Consider the following 24887-nt stretch of genomic DNA (forward strand, 5'->3'; position numbering starts at 1 on the left):
TTGCCCATGGTTTTATTCGCGTTTCTCGTGTTAGTAATTCTATGATGATTGTCCACATTCATCTCATTATATTTTATTACAGTCACTTACAGACCTTGCTGTTGTGCACCCTCTAAAACGTATCATCGTCATCGTGTCAAATGGGGTTGCTTACAGATCACCCATGTGATCCATGCTAGAATACTACTTGAGTGTGGGATCTGTACCAAATAGGATTAGCAGTGGATATTAAACGTATACAGGGAAGAGCAGCAAGAATAGTCACAAGTGTGTTTAATCCATGGGAGAGTGTGACTGAGGTTTTGAAAGAACTCAACTCGGAGACTCTTCAAGACAGATGTAAAATATCTGGAGGAAGCTTACTTACAAAGTTTCAAGAACCATCTTTAAATTATGAGTCTTTAGAGTGTACTACAACCCCCTATGTATGGCTCCCATGGAGTTCCTGAGGGCTAGGGTAGATCAATTATAGCATTCCCAAAGGCATTTCAAGTGACTCATCCTGCACTCCATGTGTGATTGGAATGGAAAAAAGCCCTAATAACTGGCACAGTTGGATACCCCCTCTGCCAAGCTCTTCAGTGTGTTGCAGAGCATAAATTTAGAGGTAGTTGTAGAGATAGAGGTAGATGTAGATGATGAAGCAGATGCTTAGTAAAAGTTGTAGTAAATGTTATCATGATGAATGTTATGGGGTTGTACAATAGAGATGTAACTGTTTCATAATTTAGAGAACCAACAGAAATAATTTTTATAGATTGTGTCAAGAATCAGTAGATTCAGGGAATTGACTTGTTTTAATCTTTGATTGGTTGTTGTCTTCGCAATCGGTTGTGTATGGGACAATGGGTGTGCAAGCTGAAACTTGTGTCCTGTGAAAATAAAGTTTTGTGAAATAAGGCAAAGATTGTTTATTTAGCTTATGCTATGTATGAGGGTAAGTCAATTACTATCCGCAAAGTAGTTATAAAATTTTATTGTAATCAAATAGGAAACTTACAAGAACATCATTTTTTGATATAGTCTCCTTGTTTTTCAACGCACTTGGTCCATCATTGTACATGCTTCCTGATGCCCTCATAAAAGAAGGTTCTCGGTTGAGCTGCGAGCCGGGAATGCATTGCTTCTTTCACTGTTTTATCCGAGGCTAATTGACGGCCCCTTAATGCCTGTTAGAGTGGACCAAACAAGTGACAGTCAGAATGGGCAAGATCCGGACAATATGGAGGGTGATCCAGTACTTCAAATTTGAGTTTCTGGGGCGTGTCAGCAGTGTGGACAGCAGTATGCAGATGGGCATTGTCCTGCAACAACACAACACCTTTTGACACCGTTTGCTTCAAATTGCAGGCTTTAGCCTGGCAGTAAGCATCTCACTGTAACATACACTGTTTATTGTTGTGCTCTTTTCCCCATAATGTAGCAGTACTGGACCTTGCGTGTCCCAAAAAACTGTAAGCATCAGTTTTCCTGCAGACGGTTGGGTCTTGAACTTTTTCTTGCACGGAGAATTTGGATGTTTCCATTCCGTACTCTGCCATTTACTCTCTGGCTCGTAACGATGGATCAATATTTCGTCACCACTAATGACCCTTTCTAAGAAGTTGTCCCCTTCGTTACTATAGCGATCCAAATGTTTTTTGCAGATGTCCAAACACATTTGTTTATGCAACTGTGCGAGTTGTTTTGGGACCCAAATTGTACAAACTTTATGAAACCCAAGTCTATTGTGGATGATTTCATAGGTAGAACCGTGACTAATTTGGAGACGATGTGCCACTTTGTCAATAGTTAATCATCTGTCTAAGAGAATCATTTCATCTGAACGCTCAATGATTTCTTCATTTGTGGCAGTAAATGATCGTCCAGCTCCTCCATCATGCGTAGCACTTGTGCGACCATTTCGGAATTTTTCACTCCATTTGTAGACACTCCATTGTGGCAAAACACTGTTCATGTACTGTACCGAAAGTCTTCGATGAATTTCGGCACCACAAAAAACGAATCACTGAACGTTGCTCTTATTTGGTGCAAATAGACAGCGGAGCAGCCATGGTTAACATCACAGCAGCGATAATGAAACTAACCTTGCAACTTGGAAATTGCAAAGATATAACAGAAAATGACCAAAGCGTGCGTTATCAATGTAAAATGACAGTACTACCAAAATAAACAAAAATATAACTAAATTGTGGATAATAATTGACTTACCCTCGTATAATGTTTTGGCAATAATGCACTGTTGACTGGATTCAAATGGGAATGATTTAACTAAAGCAATACATGCAGGTCTTGTTTTTTGTTGCTGTAAAGGGTATTCATATATTTGAGTGATGAGTGATATTGCTGGAATTCAGTGGTGTATTGCTTATAAACAATTTGGTTGAAATTCATACACTGTTATTTTTGTTTGCTCAGTTTTCCTGTGTTCAAATTCCAGCAGGTTGGAGTGTTATAGCTTTGGCCTTGTTGGTTAAATTTAATCCCTTTTACTAACAAATAATTTTCTTTTATATAGTATCTAAACTACAATGGTCAAAAAAACCTGCAACCATGTGTGATGCTCTTTTCCATATATGTTGAACATCTACTGCTATTCCTGTTTGGAGGAAGAGGAGGATATTAGTGTTTAACATCATATTGACAAAGAGATCTTCAGAGTCTTATTTGGTATGGGTCCCACACTCTTCAGCAATATTCTGTGATGGGTCACATTAGTGTCTTGTAAGCAATCTCCTTTGTAAACTTATTGCATTTCCCGAGTATTATTCCAATGAACTGAAATATGTCACTTGCTTTACCTATGACTAAGCTTATGTGATCAAAAGTATCCAGACACCTGGATGAAAAAGACTTAAAAGTTCGTGGCACTGTCTATAGGTAATGCTGGAATTCAATATGGTGTTGGCGTACCCATAGCCTCGATGACAGCTTCCGCTCTCGCAGGCATACGTTCAGTCAGGTGCTGGAAGGTTTCTTGGGGAATGGCAGCCCTTTTTTTGCCGAGTGATGCACTGAGGAGAGGTATCAATGTCGATCGGTGAGGCCTGGCATGAAGTCAGCATTCCAAAATGTCCCAAAGGTGTCCTATAGTATTCAGGTCAGGGCTCTGTGCAGGCAAGTCCGTTACAGGGATGTTATTGTCATGTAACCACCCCGCAACAGGCCGTGCATTATGAACTGGTGCCCGATCTTGTTGAAAGATGCAATTGCCATCCCCAAATTGCTTTTAAACAGCGGGAAGCAAGAAGGTGCTTAAAACATTGATGTAGGCTTGTGCTGTGATAGTGCCATGCAAAACGACAAGGGGTGCAAGCCCCCTCCATGAAAAACACAACCAAGACATAACACAACCACCTCCGAATTTTACTGTTGGCATTACACATGCTGGCAGATGAGGTTCACCAGGGAGTCGCTGTACCCACACCCTGCCATCGGATCGCCACATTGTGTATTGTAGATTCGTCACTCCACACAACATTTCTCCACTGTTCAATCGACCAGTGTTTACGCTCCTTACACAGGCGAGGTGGTGTTTGACATTTTCCAGCTTGATGTGTGCCTTATGAGCAGCTACTTGACCATGAAATCTCACCTCCCACCTAACTGTCATAGTACTTGCAGTGGATCCTGTGGCTGAGCGGTTCTAGGCATTTCAGTCCGGAACCACATGGCTGCTACGGTCGCAGGTTCGAATCCTGCCTCGGGCATGGATGTGTGTGATGTCCTTACGTTAGTTAGGTTTACATAGTTCTAACTCTAGGGGACCGCTGGGATCAGATGTTAAGTCCCATAATGCTTAGAGCCATTTGAACCATTTTTTTGATCCTGATGCAGTTTGTAATTCCTGTATGATGGTCTGGATAGATGTCTGCCTGTTACACATTACAACCCTCTTCCAACTGTCAGTCAACAGACGAGGTTGGCCTGTACGCTTTTGTGCTGTATGTGTCTCTTCACATTTCCATTTCACTATCACATTGGAAACAGTGGACCTAGGGATGTTTAGGAGTGTGGAAATCTCGTGTACACACGTATGACCCAAGTGACACCCAATCACATGACGACGTTCGAAGTCAGTGAGTTCCACGGAGTGCCCCATTTTGCTCTCTCATGATGTCTGATGACTACTGAGGTCACTGATATGGAGTACCTAATAGGTAGGTACTAGCAGGTGGCAGCACAATGCACCTAATACAAAAAATGTATATCTTTGGGGTGTCTGGATACTTTTGATCACATAGTGTATTTTGTTTTCACATCCTCAGAAATTGGTACATCAAGGTATTTACTCAAGTTGTCAGATTCCAACTATGACTCATTAATATTGTTGTCTTAGGATACTAGCTTTCTGCGTTTTCTGAAGTGCACAGTTTTACATTTCTGAACATTGAAACTAGTTGACAGTATTTGCATCTCTTTGATATGTTATTAGGACTGACTGAATATTTGTGCAGCTTTATCCAAACACTAGGTCCTGCTTCATTATAGATACATGCATTGTCTGAGAACAGTTTGAGGTTACTATTAGTATTGTCTGCAAGATCATTAATATACAACATGAACAGCAAGAATTCCAACACACTTCTCTCAGGCACACCTAAAGTTACTTCTGTGTCTATCTCCCATCTGTGTCCTCCTTACCGAATAAGTCTCAGTGCAGTTACAAACTTTGTACGATATTCACATGTGCATGTAAGACATGTGAAGTGTATCTGTTAGTAGCATTGCTGCAGTTTACCACTGTGTGACTCATTTGGAGATGAAGTTAGTTTTACATTGCAGTTTTCAAAGTGAGATATCTTCATTTTTTTTGTGTTTCATTACAGTAAGTTATGTCTTTTGCAGGCACCCAAATGCTTCACAGCTGCAAAAGTACACAGCAAGTGTGCTGCTAAATTTCCGGTCTCAGAAGTGACAGAAACTCCGGTAAGTGCCACATTCCTGTTACTGCTTCCAGGCAAAGAAAGAGAAAGAAGCCAATCTGGTCTTCACGCACTCTGCTTACATCCGCCACTTTTCAGTCACTTGTATCCTAAGTACCACTCCTCACATATCAGGTACTCACCATCACTCCACAACTGCAATACCAGATCAGACACATCCAGCATCTCGACTGTACCAAATCTTTCCCCAACTCCTCCTCCTCTGCCGCCATACATCTGTGGAACAAATCCCCAGTAACCTACGTCTTACACAAAACCACTATACATTAGAGTGTAGAGTAAATCTTTATCTGTTTGTCTTCTCACCATTTGTTCCTTTTTCTTTCAAATAAATAACTTTTTGAGAAGGCTTCTGCCTTGAGCAAACACAATTTTTTTTTCCAAATTCACCCAAATATGTTTCGCTGAAGAATCACCATCATCACTCGGTTCACTTTATTTTCAATCTAAACAAAGGGCGAAATTTCCACCTGGTACATGTAAAACAGGATGGGTCAGCAGTGGAATATTTTATAAACCACTGAAAGCTTACTGACACGATTCTGCTCGTAGAAAGTCTCACAATTTATTTTCCTTAATATTGTGGAACCAGTAGATTGCTACTCACTATACAGAGGAGACACTGACTCGCAGACAGGCACAACAAAAAGAATAGTACTCTTTATTTTGTGCCTCTCTGTGACTTGTATCTCCTCTATACAGGGTGTCCCATTTATCTTGACCACCCTAAATAACTGTTTGTCCAGATGCAAATTACAAAATGTTTCAAGCAAATGTTCTTTAGCTGTCAGGGGGACATCAATCAGCATGATGTTATAGTTTTTTTTTTTTTTTTTTTTTTTTTTTTTTTTTTTTTTTTTTTTTTTTTTACAGAAATATGAACAGCAGTATGACTTTTTAAAATGGCACCCTGTATTTTTTATTTGGTAATTCGTTTCCTCTCCTAAAGACCTGTTCAAAAATGTATCACTGTACCATTCACTGAAACACAACATTATTAATTACATAACACAACATTGACTTTGAGCCCGGGATCACAAACTCATCCACTTGCTGGAGTTGTCAAAAAACAAATGAAAACCAAGTAAAAACATAACACAAAATTGACTTTGACTCTCCAGTACTGTTGCCCAGGAGTAGAACATTCAAAGGTCTCAAAGTGGTGACCCTGAACACCAATACACTGGTGCACCGGTTGAATGAAAGAATTATTTACTGCTCCCAGGGTTGCTTGTTGAAGAGAATTACAAGCAAGCACAATACATTCCTGCATGTCCTCTGGAGTTGTTGGACTATCGCAACAGACAAAGTCTTTGATGCATCTCCAAAGAAAAAAGTCCAGAGGATTTAAATCGGGAGACCTAGCAGGCCAAGTAACTGTTCCTCCTCGACCAATCCATCTGGCAGGACACCTTCGGTTCAGAACACGACGTGCACACAAGGCATTATGTGCTGGACATACATGGTGTTGATACCACATTAGCATTCTCGTTCTTAGTGGCACTTCAGCCAGAAGAGGAGGAAGAATTAGTCCAGGAAGTTGGCATACACTTTGCCATTTAGACTATCATTGATGAAATAAGTGCCAACAATTGTAGTACCAAGCATCCCCCACCAGACATTAACCCTCCATGAACGCTGATGTCTCACGCGCCTGAGCCATCGTGGGTTGTCGCTGGACCAGTAATGCATGTTTCTTGTATTTACCTGTCCTTTGTGTGTGAAGTAACATTCATCGGTAAATAGAACATTGGAGAAGTTCAGGTTGGCGAGGATTTGCTGCTGTGCCCACTGACAGAACTGTACACGATTATGGAAATCATTCACATCCAATTCTTGATAGAGGTGTACATGGTAAGGATGGAACTGGTGATGTGTAAGAATACGATGTACACTGGTTTAGGAATGTATATTTCGTTTTCAAGCTGTTGTGCACTCACATGTGGATTCATAGAAATGGAAGCAAGAACATTAACTTCGGCAGCTTCGTCTGTGCTAGTGCTACGACGATTGCATTGTCATGGGTTGAAACTTCCCATTTCCTGAAGCGTCACAACAAGACAAGAAAACATCCATTGGGAAGGTGGATTCTTGTCAGGATATTGCTATCTGTACAGTTCCACTGCCTGTGTAGCATTCACCTAGCTTCAACAACAACAATAAAAGAAACGTTATGCCGATGCAGTTTGTAAGGACATCCTCTACTGCAGGGCTTCCCAACCTGTGGTCCGCGGACCCCTTAGGGGCCCGCCGGCTCTTTCTAGGGGGTCCAAGGCCACCTTTAACCAAATCATGTAAAATAATGAGTAAAATTATTGAATAAAAATGTGAAAATCAAATTCATCACTTTTTTTTTTCCGTGTGAAAAATGTGTGTGCGTTTACTTCAGGTCGTATCCCCAAGCAGCCTTCGTGGTTCCTAAGTGAGAACTTGTACACAGTCAAGTGTCGGAGAATGCGGCTTCACTGATAGACTGTTTAGCAACAATACGGGGGTCGTTTGTCCGCCGGCTCACGGCGCTAGATGCGCTGTAACATTTTACGCATGCGCGGAGCGAGCTTTGTCAACCAATCACAGAACTCTCTGGCACGTATGCTTCCCCAGGCATCATTAAATGTTAAACTTGCATTGTCAGTGCACTACCTATTTCATAAGTCAATTTTTCACCAGTTTATTACTTCTAACATGGATCGGCGGCTGATGTCAGGATCGTTGAAAAAGGGTGCAGTTTCTCCATCGCCTTCACAACAGCGGAAGTTTCCAGTTGAAATTAATGAGGTGGGAGGACGACCAAAGGAAGACTTTACATACGTTTGAACATTTTTCATTGGATTTCACGAAAAAGCACACACACACACACACACACACACACACACACACAGAGACTGTTACGAAATATGCATGCTCCTTACACAACAGTAGCCAAATAGTGGAAGTGAACAGACCATAAGCGGCAGCTTGTCAACAGCGAACAGTTTGGACGTGACGTTGATTGCTCTTGGAGGAAGACAGCTCCATCGTGAGAAATTTCAATTACCAAGTAATTTTAATCAGGCTATAGTGTGTTAAACAAAGGGAGTAAATCCACTAGTAAGTGTCTGGATACAGTGGGAATCAAATTGGATCGTTAATTTCAAGTTGTTTTCATTCATCTTTAAACCAAAGACTATTGATATTTCGAGGGGGGGGGGAGGGGGGGAGAGGGGGAGGAGCCATTGGGAACATAGCACTTGCATTAAGAAGCTTTCAGTTCCCATGGGTTTCGCTCTGAAATTTAAAGTTACTGTGCTTTTGACTGACTAGGGGTCCGCCATGGATTTTTGACTGAAGAAGGGGTCCGAAAGCTGAAAAGGTTGGGAATCCCTGCTCTACTGTATGCCTACTCTACACAACAGCATTTAAAAGGGCTATACTACTGTACTAAAGGTACCTGTACATAAGAAAACAGTATTGCAATTACTGCTTTGCTAACTTGCATTCCCACTAGATGAGTAGCATTTCTACCTTCTCTTCGTTGGTGTACATTCTACTCACACAACTCTTCAACTGACGATGGGTGACGGAGTGAAGGGTGTGTATTCTACTTATGTTTACATTTTTCCTCTGTCAGCATCAGCACATGGATGTATTCAGTTACCTCGAGTACCTGCACTAAGCGCTGGGAGTGTCAGTGTCAATGTTGTGTTATATAATTAATAACATTGTGTTTCAGTGAATGGTACACTTGGATACATTTTTGAATAGGTCTTCTAGGAGAGGAAATGAATTGCTGAATAAAAAATACAGGGTGCCATTTAGAAAAATCATACCGTTGTTCATATCTTTGTAAAAAACGAAGCTACAGTGAAGGCAATCGTGCTGATGGGTGTCCTCCTGACAGCTAAAGAACATTTGCTTCAAACATTTTGTAATTTGCATCTGGACAAACAGTTATTTAGGGTGGTCAAGATAAATGGGACACCTCGTTTAATGAGCAGCAGTCTGTCCTCTTCAAACAGTGGAAAATCCAGGATGGAATAATGACAGTCTCGTGAAAAGGGTAGTTGCTACTCACCATATAGCAGAGATGCTGAGTCACAGATAGACACAACAAAAAGACTACAGTTTTTTGTTGTGCCTATCTGCGACTCAGCATATCCACTATATAGTGAGTAGCAACTATCCTTTTCATAATATTGACATTAAACCGTCCTTTTCAAAAATATTGCCGTTATTCCATCCTGGATTTTCCATTGTTTCATTCATTTCCTTTGGTCATCCTCCTATTAGTGCAACTGATGAACATTTGTTAAAGAAAATACACAACACAGGATGAAATGATGTTTGGGCTCATCATTCTTATTGAAGATTCTTTTTGAAGATTAGCTTTGGTATATGCAGGACTCTCAATATAAAACACAGATCAGCAACTTACACTAATTAACAAACATTCTCACAATTCATTGGTGATGAACTAACATAATACTTCTCACCAGTCTGATATGCCAAGGGGCTTTACAATTTAAACAATCCAGTGCTACGTGACTAAGAAATAAAACTTTTGAGCACGGAGAAACATGGCAAGTAATCACTTCAGTTAGTGAGCAGGATCTGAACAACATAGTAATGTTATATTACTGTTCCCAAACAATTGTTAACTGAGGCCCTCATGCATCATGCATATTTATAGACTTACAGGAATCACGGATCAGTAAAATACATGCTTCTTAAATGTTAAAAAATGTAGTTGTACACTTAGAAAATAGCCAAAATATAGGTACTATTTCATGGGAGAGCAAAATTAACAAGATGATGATCCCCAAAGTTAAGTAGTAAAATATCAATAAACTGAAATTTTCTAGTTTGAATAATTAACAAACTAACAAGTCATTTTAGTGAAATTAGTCTTTTTTGTAATGAGAAAAACTGGGGCTATGAAACTGGTACTTAATTGGGGAAAGAAGTAAAGTTTAAAGTTTATAGATTCTGAAACATGATACTTGTTAATACAAATAACTTTTGAAATATGAAGGTTTTAAAAAAATGTAAAACATTAAATGAAAAGAGGAGAATGAGGGCTTTCAAATCAGCTATATCAATTCAGAAACAAACAAGTCTTACTCATTCTAAATTTTACTTCAAGATTGATTGTATGTGTGGTAATTCATGAACATTCCCTTAAAAATATTTCTAGGTGAACTAATCGCAAGAGTATACTCAGTAATTTACATAGTAAATAAAAAGTTGTGAGAATCCTTTCTTAAATAAGAATTGGATATTTTGAGAAACTATTGAATATGTGACACAGTTTGTGTTGGCAACATAGTTCTGTAGAGTCATGACAACATGGAAACCACAGAAACTAAGTGCAAACAAATTACGTAAACAATATACGCTGTCTCCCTCCTCGCTCATGTTCTGACATCCAATAAGAAGAAACATTTTTAAGAACAACTAGTATAATCTACCGAGAAAAATGTCAAAAGATCATTAACTTAGTAATATTGATAGCAGAAAGTAACATAAAATAATTGCAGTAATATATTATAACATTACCAAATCACAAAATAGCTGGAACACTAATAGTTTCATTTTAGAGCTAACATGTTCATTCAGTGTAAGTAATGTAGACGCTGCTGTAGAGAAATCCTGGTTAGCTGCTGATGACATGTGATGAGGCTATATTTCGCCCAACAGGTTGCTACATATGGAACAGTGTGCTGCAGGTTCCATGGAAGTGCAGGAGAATGTTTTCCATAGCACAATACTCCTCCTATCAGCCTGTATCCATGGCATGCTGCATGTGCCAAGCCGCCATTCACCTCGGTGACGGCATCTGTGGAGACGATTATCAACCAGGTGTAGCAAAACTGTGATTCACCCGAAGAGCCGACACGTTTCCATTGGTCGACAGTCGAATCCTGATGCTCCCATGCCCACTGCAATCATAATTTAAGATGTCATTGGGTCAACATGTGAACATGTAGAGGTGGTCTGCTGTGAAGTTTCATTTTCAACAATGTATGATTAATGTTGTGCCCCGAAACACTTGTGTGTGCACCAGCAATGCTCTATCTCAGCAGAGATGCCTCAGATCACCACCCATCCTACTTTACAGAGCAAGCAAGCCTCCGAACCCTGTGAAGAGTCGCGTACGGTCAACCGTTTAGCATCTAGTAGTAGTTTCACTGTCCTACCTCTTTCTGTAGATGCTCAAGACAGTAGCACATGAACATTCGACCTCCTTTGCCGTTTTTGAGATACTCGTTCACTGGCTCTGGGTAATAATAAGCTGCCCTTTGTCAAAACCGCTTATCTCAATGGATTTCCCCATTTTCCGCCCATATCTTAACTAGGGTGATCCCCCACCCATTTCTAGTTCACTTACATACGAGGGTGAGTCAAATGAAAACCTTACATATTTTTTAAAATATTGTTTATTGTGCAGAAGTGGTACAAAGTTGTATCACTTTTCAACATAATCTCCCCCACACTCAATGCAAGTCCTCCAGCGCTTACAAAGTGCATAAATTCCTTTAGAAAAAAATTTTTTTGGTAGTCCGTGCAACCACTTGTGCACCGTGTAGTATACCTCTTCATCAGAACGAAACTTCTTTCCTCCCATTGTGTCTTTTAGTGATCCAAACATATGGAAATCACTTGGTGATGAGGAATGGCGCCATTCCTTGCTCGCTCTCTTCGTTTCCGGTTGGTGGAAGTGAACCCAGGTTTCGTCCCCAGTCACGATTCTTGCAAGGAAGCCATCACCTTCTCGTTCAAAGCGCCGAAGAAGTTCTTCACAAGCATCAACACGTCGTTCTCTCATTTCAGGAGTGAGCTGCCGCGGCACCCATCTTACAGACGCTCTGTGAAAATGGAGCACATCGTGCATGATGTGGTGTGCTGACCCACGACTTATCTGTAAACACGCTGCAATGTTCTGTGGAGTCACAACTTGTTGTGCCTGACGTGGACGAGGACATCTTCCATTGAAGTCACACCATTTGCGAACTTCCTACTCCATTCGTAGACTTGCTGCTGTGACAAACGTGCATCACCGTACTGAACCTTCATTTGTCGATGAATTTCAACAGGTTTCACACCTTCACCACGCAAAAACCCTGGTGCAAGTCGCATGTGGGGCGGTCATCTTTAAACTGATATTGCGAAGGTATGTGTGCATCTGCACTATGCTGCCACCTACAGGCCATTCTGCACGCCGTTTGTAGCACGCTTACCAACGGCGCGAAATTTTGGTTTGTTATTACAAATTTAAGGTTTTCATTTGACTCGCCCTCTTATTTTTGTTGCCGCATCACGTGCAGTCACCACCACCATATGGCCATCCAACATTGCAGCGGGTAGTGGCTTACCAGTATATGCTGCCCTTGTACTATACATATTGTAATGTTGACTTGCTAAGAGTGTCTAATTAAATGTAAGAGAGGGTGTTGAGATCCCTACCTTGCACATAAAATAAATGTATTAATAAACAATTAATAATTTATTTGTGTTGCAGATGTTTGAGTTTGTGGCTGTCAAACAGGAATGGGTCGAAGATGATGTGAAGAATGATGACTGTAATGAAGCTCAGGTTGGTCTCCACGCTGTTGAGAGGTATGTGGACACATTGCCTCTCTTTGGTCAATCCATTAATGTGTGGTTTCTGTTACAGGAGCCTGAGAACGCAGTTGTAGAGGAAGATGGGATTCACGTCAAAACGCAACCATCTGAATGGCGCATATTGAAGGTAGGGTAGCTGGGATTGTAGTGTTTGAGTATTTCCTTTATTATTATTATTATTATTATTATTATTATTATTATTATTATTGACTTTTTTTTTCTCAGACTTAAGTCTGGTTAAAAATGGAACGTGACGCGGACCTCGGTCAAGCGTGACTTCCTTGTAACTGTGTGGTATATGTTATATTGCATTTAGGAACTTTCGGGTAATTGAACATGTATCAATAATTACAGATTTTTGTAGTTGTATATATATGTTTGGATGTAGCTGTATTGCATTGATGTACTGGTGAATATTGTGAGGTATGACTCCTGTAGTTGATAGTATAATTGGGATAATGTCGACTTTATCCTGATGCCACATGTCCTTGACTTCCTCAGCCAGTTGGATGTATTTTTCAATTTTTTCTCCTGTTTTCTTCTGTATATTTGTTGTGTTGGGTATGGATATTTCAATTAGTTCTGTTAATTTCTTCTTTTTATTGGTGAGTATGATGTCAGGTTTGTTATGTGTTGTTGTTTTATCTGTTATAATCGTTCTGTTCCAGTATAATTTGTATTCATCATTCTCCAGTACATTTTGTGGTGCATACTTGTATGTGGGAACGTGTTGTTTTATTAGTTTATGTTTTATGGCAAGTTGTTGATGTATTATTTTTGCTACATTGTCATGTCTTCTGGGGTATTCTGTATTTGCTAGTATTGTACATCCGCTTGTTATGTGATCTACTGTTTCTATTTGTTGTTTGCAAAGTCTGCATTTATCTGTTGTGGTATTGGGATCTTTAATAATATGCTTGCTGTAATATCTGGTGTTTATTGTTTGATCCTGTATTGCGATCATGAATCCTTCCGTCTCACTGTATATATTGCCTTTTCTTAGCCATGTGTTGGATGCGTCTTGATCTATGTGTGGCTGTGTTAGATGATACGGGTGCTTGCCGTGTAGTGTTTTCTTTTTCCAATTTACTTTCTTTGTATCTGTTGATGTTATGTGATCTAAAGGGTTGTAGAAGTGGTTATGAAATTGCAATGGTGTAGCTGATGTATTTATATGAGTGATTGCTTTGTGTATTTTGCTAGTTTCTGCTCGTTCTAGAAAGAATTTTCTTAAATTGTCTACCTGTCCATAATGTAGGTTTTTTATATCTATAAATCCCCTTCCACCTTCCTTTCTGCTTAATGTGAATCTTTCTGTTGCTGAATGTATGTGATGTATTCTATATTTGTGGCATTGTGATCGTGTAAGTGTATTGAGTGCTTCTAGGTCTGTGTCACTCCATTTCACTACTCCAAATGAGTAGGTCAATACTGGTATAGCATAAGTATTTATAGCTTTTGTCTTGTTTCTTGCTGTCAATTCTGTTTTCAGTATTTTTGTTAGTCTTTGTTTATATTTTTCTTTTAGTTCTTCTTTAATATTTGTATTATCTATTCCTATTTTTTGTCTGTATCCTAGGTATTTATAGGCATCTGTTTTTTCCATCGCTTCTATGCAGTCGCTGTGGTTATCCAATATGTAATCTTCTTGTTTAGTGTGTTTGCCCTTGACTATGCTATTTTTCTTACATTTGTCTGTTCCAAAAGACATATTTATATCATTGCTGAATACTTCTGTTATCTTTAGTAATTGGTTGAGTTGTTGATTTGTTGCTGCCAGTAGTTTTAGATCATCCATGTATAGCAAATGTGTGATTTTGTGTGGGTATGTTCCAGTAATATTGTATCCATAATTTGTATTATTTAGCATGTTGGATAGTGGGTTCAGAGCAAGACAGAACCAGAAAAGACTTAATGAGTCTCCTTGGTATATTCCACGCTTAATCTGTATTGGCTGTGATGTGATGTTATCTGAATTTGTTTGGATATTAAGTGTGGTTTTCCAATTTTTCATTACTGTGTTTAGAAACTGTATCAATTTAGGATCTACTTTGTATATTTCCAAAATCTGTAGTAACCATGAGTGGGGTACACTATCAAAAGCTTTTTGGTAATCAATGTATGCGTAGTGTAGGGACCTTTGTTTAGTTTTAGCTTGATATGTCACCTCTGTATCTATTATCAGTTGCTCTTTACATCCTCGTGCTCCTTTGCAGCAGCCTTTTTGTTCTTCATTTATAATTTTGTTCTGTGTTGTATGTGTCATTAATTTCTGTGTGATGACTGAAGTTAATATTTTGTATATTGTTGGTAGGCATGTTATGGGGCGATATTTAGCTGGGTTTGCTGTGTCTGCTTGATCTTTAGGTTTCAGATAGGTTATTCCATGTGCAAGTGTATCAGGGAATGTGTATGGGTCTGCAATGTAACTGTTAAATAATTTAGTTAGATGTGAATGTGTTGAGGTGAACTTCTTTAGCCAGTAATTTGCTATTTTATCATTTCCAGGGGCTTTCCAATTGTGTGTAGAATTAATTGCTCGGGTGACTTCATGTTGCAAAATTATCACTTCAGGCATTTGTGGTATCATCTTGTATGTGTCTGTTTATGCTTGTATCCACCGTGCATGCCTGTTATGTTGTACCGGGTTTGACCATATGCTGCTCCATAAGTGTTCCATGTCTGTTATGTTTGGTGGATTGTCTATTTTAATGTGTGTGTTATCCATTGTTTGGTAAAATCTCTTTTGGTTTGTGTTGAATATTTGGTTTTGTTTCCTTCTATTTTCACTTTTTTTGTATCTTCTAAGTCATTTGGCCAATGCTTGCAATTTCTGCTTTTTTTCATCTAATTGCTCTATTGCTTCTTGTTGTGAGATTTTACCTAACCTTTTTCGTTTTTTGTCTGATATTTCATTTCTTATAAATTGTGTTAACTGTCCGATGTCTTTTCTCAGTTTTTCTATTCTGATCTGTAACCTGTGTTGCCATGCTGGTTTTGTGGGTTTCTTCTGTGTGTTGGTTTGTTCTGATCTCTGCCTAGTGTGTATATTTAGTGTAGTGAGTGCTCCTATATAAACCAGTAGTTGTAACTCTTCCATAGTTGTGTTTTCATTTATTTTGTTGTGTATGATTGTGTTGATAGTTTTTATTGTTGTTTCGACTTGTGGGTTATTTGGCGGTCTATGCAAGAATGGTCTAATGTCTGTATTTGTGTCTTTGTATTCTATATATGTCAGCTGAAATTTCTCTTCTATATCTAACACGTGTCTCTCTTCGTGTTCTATTTGTGCTTGTGGCTGTCTTAAGATTTCGTTTTCCTCTGATTGTTTAATTGATGCGTGTTGGTCTTTGTTTGTTTGCTCTGGGATGTTTGAGTCCATTACTGTGTTTTCTTCCTCTTCTGATTGCACATTATTTTGTTCCAGTATTTGTTGTACTTGTTGTTTGATGTTTTCTAATTCTGACTGGGGTATCCTGTTATTTTTGATTATTACACGGATCTGATCAGCTAGTCGTTGTTCTGTTAAAAATTTTAATTCCGGGTATCTGGTAATAAATGTTGTGTATACTTGTGATCTGTATCCAGTTGTGTTGGTTCCTAGGTTTGTTGCTTGGTAATAACAGAACATGAGGTGTCGATTAACTTCATCTGACCATCTCATCCTCTGTCTGTTTTCCTTCTAGGGTGGTTGCAGGAAGCATATCCTGCAAAACACCTCTATTCGGATTTAAATCCTTTTCCAGTTGGCTAGCAGTGTCGTTACCATTGTGGGCGGGCATAGGGTTCAAGCGTCGTCCCCGACCATGACGGCACTTGTCCGAGGCTTCTTTAGTTCTGTCCTGAACCAAGTAATCACACTAAAAGGGGGGTTAGCCCTATTAGTGGTTTGTTCTTTTCGTCGCCTTTTACGACTGGCAGAACATACCGGAGGCCTATTCTTCTCCCGGGCCTCCACGGGGATTATTATTATTATTATTATTATTATTATTATTATTATTATTATTATTAGTAGTAGTAGTAGTAGTAGTAGTAGTAGTAGTATTGTTGACCATATATTTCCGAATCCAAGATGAGGTCGTTTCCCAAGATTTAGTGCTCAGAAGTAGGGTGACGTCTTGCATTTGCAGCATATGATCAGGAGTCTTTTTCTACCAAATAGAATCTAAAGCTTTCATTAAGCTGTAACTCTAGTCTTTGCCACACCTGCCGCATTAACCATGAACGTATGTCTGTTCTTTGAGCATTTTTTTTACGATAGCAGGAAGTGTTTCTTGTGGCAAATTTTTTTCCTCAGTTGTGTTTGACTCTGCAGATCCCACTTCTAAACTGCGTAGTAAAGTGTGTAAAGGATCGAAGTGTAAAACAACTCACAATGTTGTTCATTAATGACCGTGCAGACAATAGTAACATCAGACATTTTTCAGAAAATGCAGTTATCTGTAATGGAGTACTGTCTGAAAGAAGGTGCATAAATATTGCCAGATCTTGATAAGATTTCAAAATGGTGCAAAGATTGGCAACTTGCTTTAAATGTTCAGAAATGTAAAATTTTGCACTTCACAAAACGAAAAAAAACATAGTAACCTATGGTTATAATATCACTGAGTCACCCTTGAAATCGGCCATATCTTCCAAATACCTATGTGTAACACTCTGTAAGGATATGAAAGGGAATAATGACATAGGGCTAAAGATGTTAGTTTCGTGGTAGAATACTGAAGAAGTGCAATCTGTTTCGAAAGGAGATTGCTTACAAATCACTCATGCGACCCATCCTAGAATATTACTCAATTCCGTGGGACTCGTACCAAATAGGACTAACAGGGGTTATTGATCGTGTTCAGAGGAGAGGAGCACAAATGGTCACAGGTCCGTTTAATCCGTGGGTGAGTGTTACAGATATACTAAAGGAATTGAACTGGCAGTTTCTTGAAGACAGACATGTTAACAAAGTTTCAAGAACCGGTTTTAAATGTTGATTCTAGGAGTATACTACACTCCCACTCACTCACATCAGGATCGTGAGACTAAGATTAAAATAATTACTACTGCACGGAAACATTCAAATAATCATTCTTCTCTCGCTCTGTATGTGAATGGAACAGGAAGAAACCGTAATAACTGATACAATGGGGCATATCCTGTGCCCTGCAGTTCAGTGGTTTGCAGGGTGTAGATGTAGGTTCAACATAGAATTTTTCAAAGGGATGCAGGTGTCGTTATGATGCAAATTTCAAATTCTTGCCTGTTTGACGTTCAGCAGAAACAAACACTTGTATGTTGTCCAGGAAATGTGGAGTCACAGAAGCCAGTGATCAGAGGTTGTTAAAGGATGAAGGACTTCTAAAAAACGCAAAGTCATCGACTGGGAAAGCTTTCAGTGGCCCACAGAGTGGACGTTGTGATGTAAACTAGTCCCACCTATTACTCGGTACCTGCACAGATTTGCTGGATCACCATCTGAAAGTGCCTTTGTAGGACTTATCCTTAAAACAAATAGCCAGAAGCTGCTTTTTTTAAGATTCTTCCGATGATGATCAGTTTCTTACAGTCTGTAATTTCTGCAAACAGGTAGTTGTATGGACAGATGCAGAGCTTAATTGTTCTTGTTCTGTCAGAAAGCAAAAGAACACACAGTACAGATGAAGTGACAAAAGAAATGTTTCACGTGCCATTAACCCTCAAGCAAGCATGTCGATTTTTGTAACATGAGCGGGTGCAAGACGCATTTCGTACACATTTAAAGATCAGTTGTCTTCATGTTTCCAAGGTAAACATGAGTAAGCAAAATCATGGTGTAATGATAGTTAAATTAAACATTGATGAAATAAATGTACATTATGTGCTAAATCACTGTTTAACTAAAAATAATGAAATAAACTTTCATTTTATCATTTTGATGCCATTTATGACTCTTACCTCACAGTAATGTCACACTTGAACCTTTAAATAGTGGAGTTAATCAGATCACAGCCACCCGCTTATTAGATTGCCTCATTGTGGGGTTGTACCTGTTGCTCAGAATCAGTCATTTTCTTGCACAGATCATACATTTTTTCTCACCTAGCATGCCGTTTATTTTATATTACTGCTGCTCACAATGTAGCACTGGGTTAGCTGAAGCAATAATGAAGGTGTAGGAATGTGCTCACAGTTGTAAAGCAACAATGGAAACGTACAAGACAGTGTTGTTTGTGGAATGAAATTTTCACCATGCAGCGGAGTGTGCACTGATAGGAAACTTCCTAGCAGATTAAAATTGTGTACCAGGCCGAGACTCGAACTCGGGACCTTTGTCTTTTGTGGGCAAGTGCTCTACAATCTGAGCAGCCCAAGCGCAACTCACAACCCGTCCTCACACCCCTACTTCTGCCAGTCTCCTACCTTCCAAACTTCACAGAAGCTCTCCTGCGAAACTTGCAGAACTAGCTCTCATGGAAGAAAGGATATTGTGGAGACATGGCTTAGCCACAGCCTGGGGGATGTTTGCAGAATTAAATTTCACTATGCAGTGGAGTGTGGGCTGATATGAAACTTCCTGGCAGATTAAAACTGTGGTCCAGACCGAGACGCAAATTTTATTATCTTTTCTTCCAGGAGTGCTAGTTCTGCAAGTTTTGCAGAAGGGCTTCTGTGAAGTTTGGAAGATAGGAGACGAGGTACTGGCAGAAGTAGAGCTGTGAGGATGGGTCATGAGTTGTGCTTGGGCAGCTCAGATGGTAGAGCACTTGCCCACGAAAGGCAAAGGTCCCGAGTTTGTCTCTGTCCGGCACTCAGTTTTAATCTGCCAGGAAGTTTCAGTGTTTTTTGTGGTTGGCAAACTTTATATACGAAGGTGCGCATGTTTGAGAGTACAGTAGAAAATGTCACAGGACTGTTACTGTAGTCACAAATATTGTTCAAATGACCCAAAACACACATTTTGATGTATTGCTTGTAATTACAAAATATGTTTTCTCAGCATGAATTAAACAAACACTGAGCGAGGTGGTGCAGAGGTTAGACACTGGACTCGCATTCGGGAGGACGACGGTTCAATCCCGCGTCCGGCCATCCTGATTTAGGTTTTCCGTGATTTCCCTAAATCATTCCAGGCAAATGCTGGGATGGTCCCTCTGAAAGGGCACGGCAGACTTCCTTCCCTAATCCGATGAGATCGATGACCACGCTGTCTGGTCTCGTTTCCCAAACAACCAACCAACCAATTAAACAAAAGGAGAGGCAACACAAATGGTTCCCAAGGCTGGTCTAAAATACAGACTAGCTAACCTAAGTCTGTATCAGATGAAGACTTAAGTGTGGAATGAAGAATGAGCTAGAGTGCAGACTCACTGAAAATGGCACAGACTTTGGCCTTATGAAGACTTGCTCCAGAATGTCACTGAACTTCTTTAATTTATAACTGTTCACAAATTTAATACGTCAAAAAGTTCATCTTTTATTTGCTATTGATTTTTGTGTGTGTGTGTGTGTGTGTGTGTGTGTGTGTGTGTGTGTGTGTGTGTGTCAGTCATCTATTTTTGACAAAGGCCTTGGGCCGAAAGCTTATTTTGTGACAGATTTTTGTTGTACCTATCTGCAACTCAGCACCTCTGCTGTACGGTAACAACTATCCTTATCATAACAGTTTATTAATCAAATGATTTATTTGTGATTGTATAAAGAACACTGTGAATATGATATTTTTCTTTTCAATATTTCTGTGCAGAAACTAAAACTTTACACAAGACTAATTTCAGCAGCAGACATAATTCAACCTTATTTCTATAATAATATTGTTATAGTGATGCAACGCGAAAATCACTGTGTATTGGCATTTCCGTGTCTCCCTTCCCTCCCTTGCTACCAGCCGCACCTGTTCATCTTCTGAACCCTGCAGTTGTGTCCACATCACCTGAAAAGGTTTGTACCAGGATAGAGGCAACACTTGAGACTGTGAGCCACAACTGTGGTTGGCTGACTTTTGGGCCCTACCTTTCAGCTCACTGAAACGTCAATCAGAAAATAATATCAATCAAAGTCTAGTCTATGCACCCTGTAATTTATGGTTTTATTCACGCATTTATGTGCCATAGCTTGTTGGACTACTGTTATTGGACAATCCTCCATGTGTGTCCTCGGAGTCTTTCACAGAGGCGTGACCGAATAAAATCTTCAAATCGTCTTCATTTTCGAGCCGTGTCAGTTCGGATAAAACTCTCGAGCTGTCGATGGCTAGTTCCACCGTCGTCGTCAGGAGTAAAACTACTGACTGGAGGAGCTGGCACTATTTTTCACTCGCGTACCTGCGACCAGGGCCACTGGCACGTCAGTGTGTGCCAACATGACGTGTGTGAGGAAGGTGAGATGGACAGCTCGTAGCAGCTCCAGTGCACTGTAGGAATGACAGACATCAGGTGGAGCGAGGGACTGGTGCCACGTATCAAATGTGGAGTCTGACCTCCAGGTTGTACTCCTCATTCACTTGAAATGTGCGAGAAGGAATCACATCGTTGCTATTAAAGCTCACCAGACCTGCAACAGCTTTCACTGTATAACCAGGACTACAGCAGTGATCGAACCGTTACAAAGAGAATCTGCATCATTGTTTGTAAAGTTCACACCACACCCGCAGAATGTGGACGGACCTTGCTGTATCATTTGTGCACCCACCTTACTACTCACGGTAACTTCAACATTATTAATGGCCTTATACACCATCGCCTGAGAACTTCTAAATCTCGGCCTATAATGTGGCATCTCTGTTCACCATCCCGTGCTGTTGCACATTGTAATCTTACCCTCACATACATCACCAGTAGATTTTCATTCTCATAAATAGTTGATTCATTTCATAAGCTTCGAGAGGAGTAAGATATACAAATAACTTTTTTACTTATTTTCATTTTCTTGGTGTTGGCTGCAGTTCGTGATGTCTAGGGGTAGATTATTGAGGCTGAAATTTTTGACTTGTTGGCTTCCAGATGACTTAATAAGAGTTAAATAAGTCTGCTGCATTATTTCTGTTCCTATAACTTTTTTATTTTATCCCATTTTTCTGTGTCACGCTATCTTTACAATCTCTTCTTTAAAACAGAGATTTACATTGTTATTGCCAAACATAAAAACAAGTCCGATTTCATCAGAGCCATGCCCACTACTACTACTACTACTACTACTACTACTACTACTACTACTCCTACTACTCCTGCAGTACTAACAATATTCCAAAGAGTTTACAAAACAAATAGCGTTTACAAACTTTCTTGACAAAAGAAGAATCTTCAGCAACTTATATCATTATTTTTAAATGAGTCCAGAAATAAATTTAATAAATATCGTCAGATTGTGCAGTTAATAATATGAATTTTAAGTATGCTTGGTATTTCGTAATTTCATATGTTTCTAAAAGAAGAGTAATTTTAACTGTACATACAGAGTTAATACATATTGATTGTAATAAAGTAATTTCTTTTTATACATTTTAACCTGAAATATAATACAACATATACAAAATCATACGAAATTCATTTAGTTAAACAGCTGATATAATGTTAACAGAATCTTCTGTCGGTTCTTGGTAGAACAACATTATAATAAATGAAAAGCACCAGTTTGCTTTTGTTCTACAATATTACTTTTATTTTTAACTGGTTTTCCGCTTACAAGGCCATCTTCAGACATTTACTCAGTAAAATAATTTACTGAGTAAATGACTGAAGATGGCCTTGTAAGTCAAAAACCGGTTAACAATAAAAGTAATATTGTAGAACAAAAGCAAGCTGAGATAATGTTCACCTATTCAAGATTCGAAAATCTTCCTAATATCATCTACTTCTGTTAAAGAAAAGTATTGTTAGAGGAGAGGTGTCCCTTTACAACATGCAGCTGAATGGCCACTATGCCATCTTTCTAGATAATGTTGAAGTTATTAAGAGTGGTAAATTGGGAGCACAAGAGATCCCCCAAGGCCTGTCCGTGTTTTGCAGGTGTGTTGGGAACTTTACAGTTTCAAGCAATGACACAGCTTCTTATGGTAATGGTTGGATGATTGCTACAATTGTGTGGTATATTTGTGGTATATTTGTGATACAACCAAAGCCATTGCAGGTCTGGAGAGTTTTAATATCAGAGATGTCATTTCTTATTGCACGTTTCAACTGAATGAGGTGTACAACCAGGACATGGGTAAGTCGTATTTTATGTGTACGGTCTCCTTTGTTGTTACGGCCAGGAATCATCGTTAAATAAATGTATCAGATTCTGTTGCTGTATGCTATAAAGGAGATGGACTTTGTAAAAAAAATTAGTTTCTGGTTATGTTACCTTCTATTACTGAAACTGAAATAAAGTATGTTTCCTTTCCCTATCTCTCATGACCACACGTGCTACACATTGACCTTGCAAAAAGCCGAGAAGCGATTCTTCTTGGTGTTGTGGCTCTCAGGGGCACGCTGGGGTGCTCTCGGTGTGAGGCACCCCTGGGTAATTCTGTGAGCTGCAGCACACGATCTGCTCATGCGCAATACTTCGTTGATGTCACTGGGTGTGACACAATCGTGACACTCTGGTTTGACACAGAGTTGCACATGATTTTATTCTGCATATGGTCTGGGCAGGAGTTGATAAGTTTCATATTTCAAACGTGTCACTGACCCCAAGCCTCCCCCCCCTCCCCTCCCTGATGTCACTCTGTCCCTTGGTGGGCCGGAGCTGCTATGAGCTGCCCAACTCACATTCTGCGCATGCAGCATTTTGGCCCTCCGTGATTGGTGCCAGAGGTCTTAATGGTAGGTATATTAAGTCTTGCATATTATTTTTTGTATGGAAGTGGGCAATCAAGTGATGTGTTGCCTCGTAAAATTTATGCCATAATGCAGTAGTGAGTGAAAATGTGCAAAATATGATATGTGTCGATTTCTTTGTTTCCAGTTCTAGAAATTATTGAACTTTGTTGTTACATAAGTTCAGTAATATGCGTCTTCCAGTTAAATGTTTCTTTCACTATACACCCACTATTTGGGAACATTCTCCCACATTTACTGACACATGACAATGTTCTGCAATTATTGCTAATGTTATTCTGTATGTTGTCCAAAACCAAAACTGAATTTTCTCTCTCTCTCTCTCTCTGTCTGTCTGTCTGTCTGTCTGTCTCTGTGTGCGTGGGGGGGGGGGGGGGGGGGGGGGGGGGAGGAAAGCTTTACATTTAATAAAAACAGAAATATGTAATGCATATTTACAGAAGAACTGATGCACAAATATTACTTCCACAGTTCATTAAGAAGGTAGTTATCAAGGATGAGGAAAAATTGGAAAAAATAATCATGTATTATTTTTGATTTGCTTGCCACAGGCATTTAAATTTTTGCACACTAACATGCATGGGATAATTCCACAGCATTATCAGAACAAAAACATTTTGCAAGGCTTAGGTAAATGACATAGTCAATAACATCAGTTGCTTTTGTTAAGAAGTTTTTCAGTGGAGTACAAGTTAGCAACCAATAAATCCTTTAGGCTGTTCTTCATTGCTAGTGATCCTTTTCACGATTGATGGCATGTGCAGCTGAATAATGGACACCTTTCTGAATGAAAGTGATTTTACATGTAAATATAAATTTGTTCTTACTGCTCTTACTGGTGCTGTGCTCTGAGCTATTGGTTTGAAAGAGAAACATATCACTTTTGACAAGTTTCATTAAGCCATAAGTAAAAGGTGTGTCTCAAAAGCTCTGTGAACAGTCTCAGAAAATAAAGGAAACAAGAATAACAAACAAAATACTTTTACTGGTGTTCAAAGTAATCACCACGAGCTACAACACACTTCTTACGTCAGTTGTAAAGCTGTTGGAAACTGTCAGCAAGCACTTGTTACGGAGTCGCTCGAACCACTGTGGTCATGTGTTGGATATCTGAAACGTCTTTAAATGTTCGTGAACAATAGTGCTTACCTGTCTTTGCTTAATTCCAACTCATTCTCAAAGACAGCCACTGATTATCTGCAAGCATAGCTTTTGTGTCTTTGCAAAATGGAGCAGTGCTTTAACACGCAGTTTTGCTTCAGATTAGCAAAAATGGCGACGGGGATTCGTGGAATGCAGTGTCAGTGTACGGTGTTCAAGTAGTGACTAAAAAGTGTTTGTTTGAGTGGTTTAAACGCTCTCTAAATGGAAATGACAGTATTGATGACGACCCACATTCAGATCAGCACGTACAATCCCAGGCGACACTGAACAACTGTGACTGATGCTTGCATACAGTTGGTACCTGTCTTTGAGAATGAGACCAGAACAGTCAGAAATAAGCAAAGACAGTTTAAGCACTATTGTTCACTAGCATTTGCAGGTATTCAAC

At 39.4% G+C, this 24887-nt stretch overlaps 1 protein-coding gene across 2 annotated transcripts in view; it reads left to right on the forward strand.

Annotated features, from left to right (window-relative positions):
- LOC126108774 (zinc finger protein 391-like) overlaps nt 1-24887 on the forward strand; it is a 59824-nt gene that overhangs the window by 18746 nt on the left and 16191 nt on the right. For both annotated transcript variants that reach the window (XM_049914126.1, XM_049914125.1), the window contains 3 exons: nt 4849-4929; nt 12445-12519; nt 12601-12675. In XM_049914126.1, coding sequence (XP_049770083.1) covers nt 4849-4929; nt 12445-12519; nt 12601-12675 — 231 coding nt within the window. The remainder of the gene's footprint in view (nt 1-4848; nt 4930-12444; nt 12520-12600; nt 12676-24887) is intronic.

Source organism: Schistocerca cancellata, chromosome 11 (genome assembly GCF_023864275.1).
Source record: "Schistocerca cancellata isolate TAMUIC-IGC-003103 chromosome 11, iqSchCanc2.1, whole genome shotgun sequence".
In the NCBI taxonomy this organism is placed as follows: domain Eukaryota; kingdom Metazoa; phylum Arthropoda; class Insecta; order Orthoptera; family Acrididae; genus Schistocerca; species Schistocerca cancellata.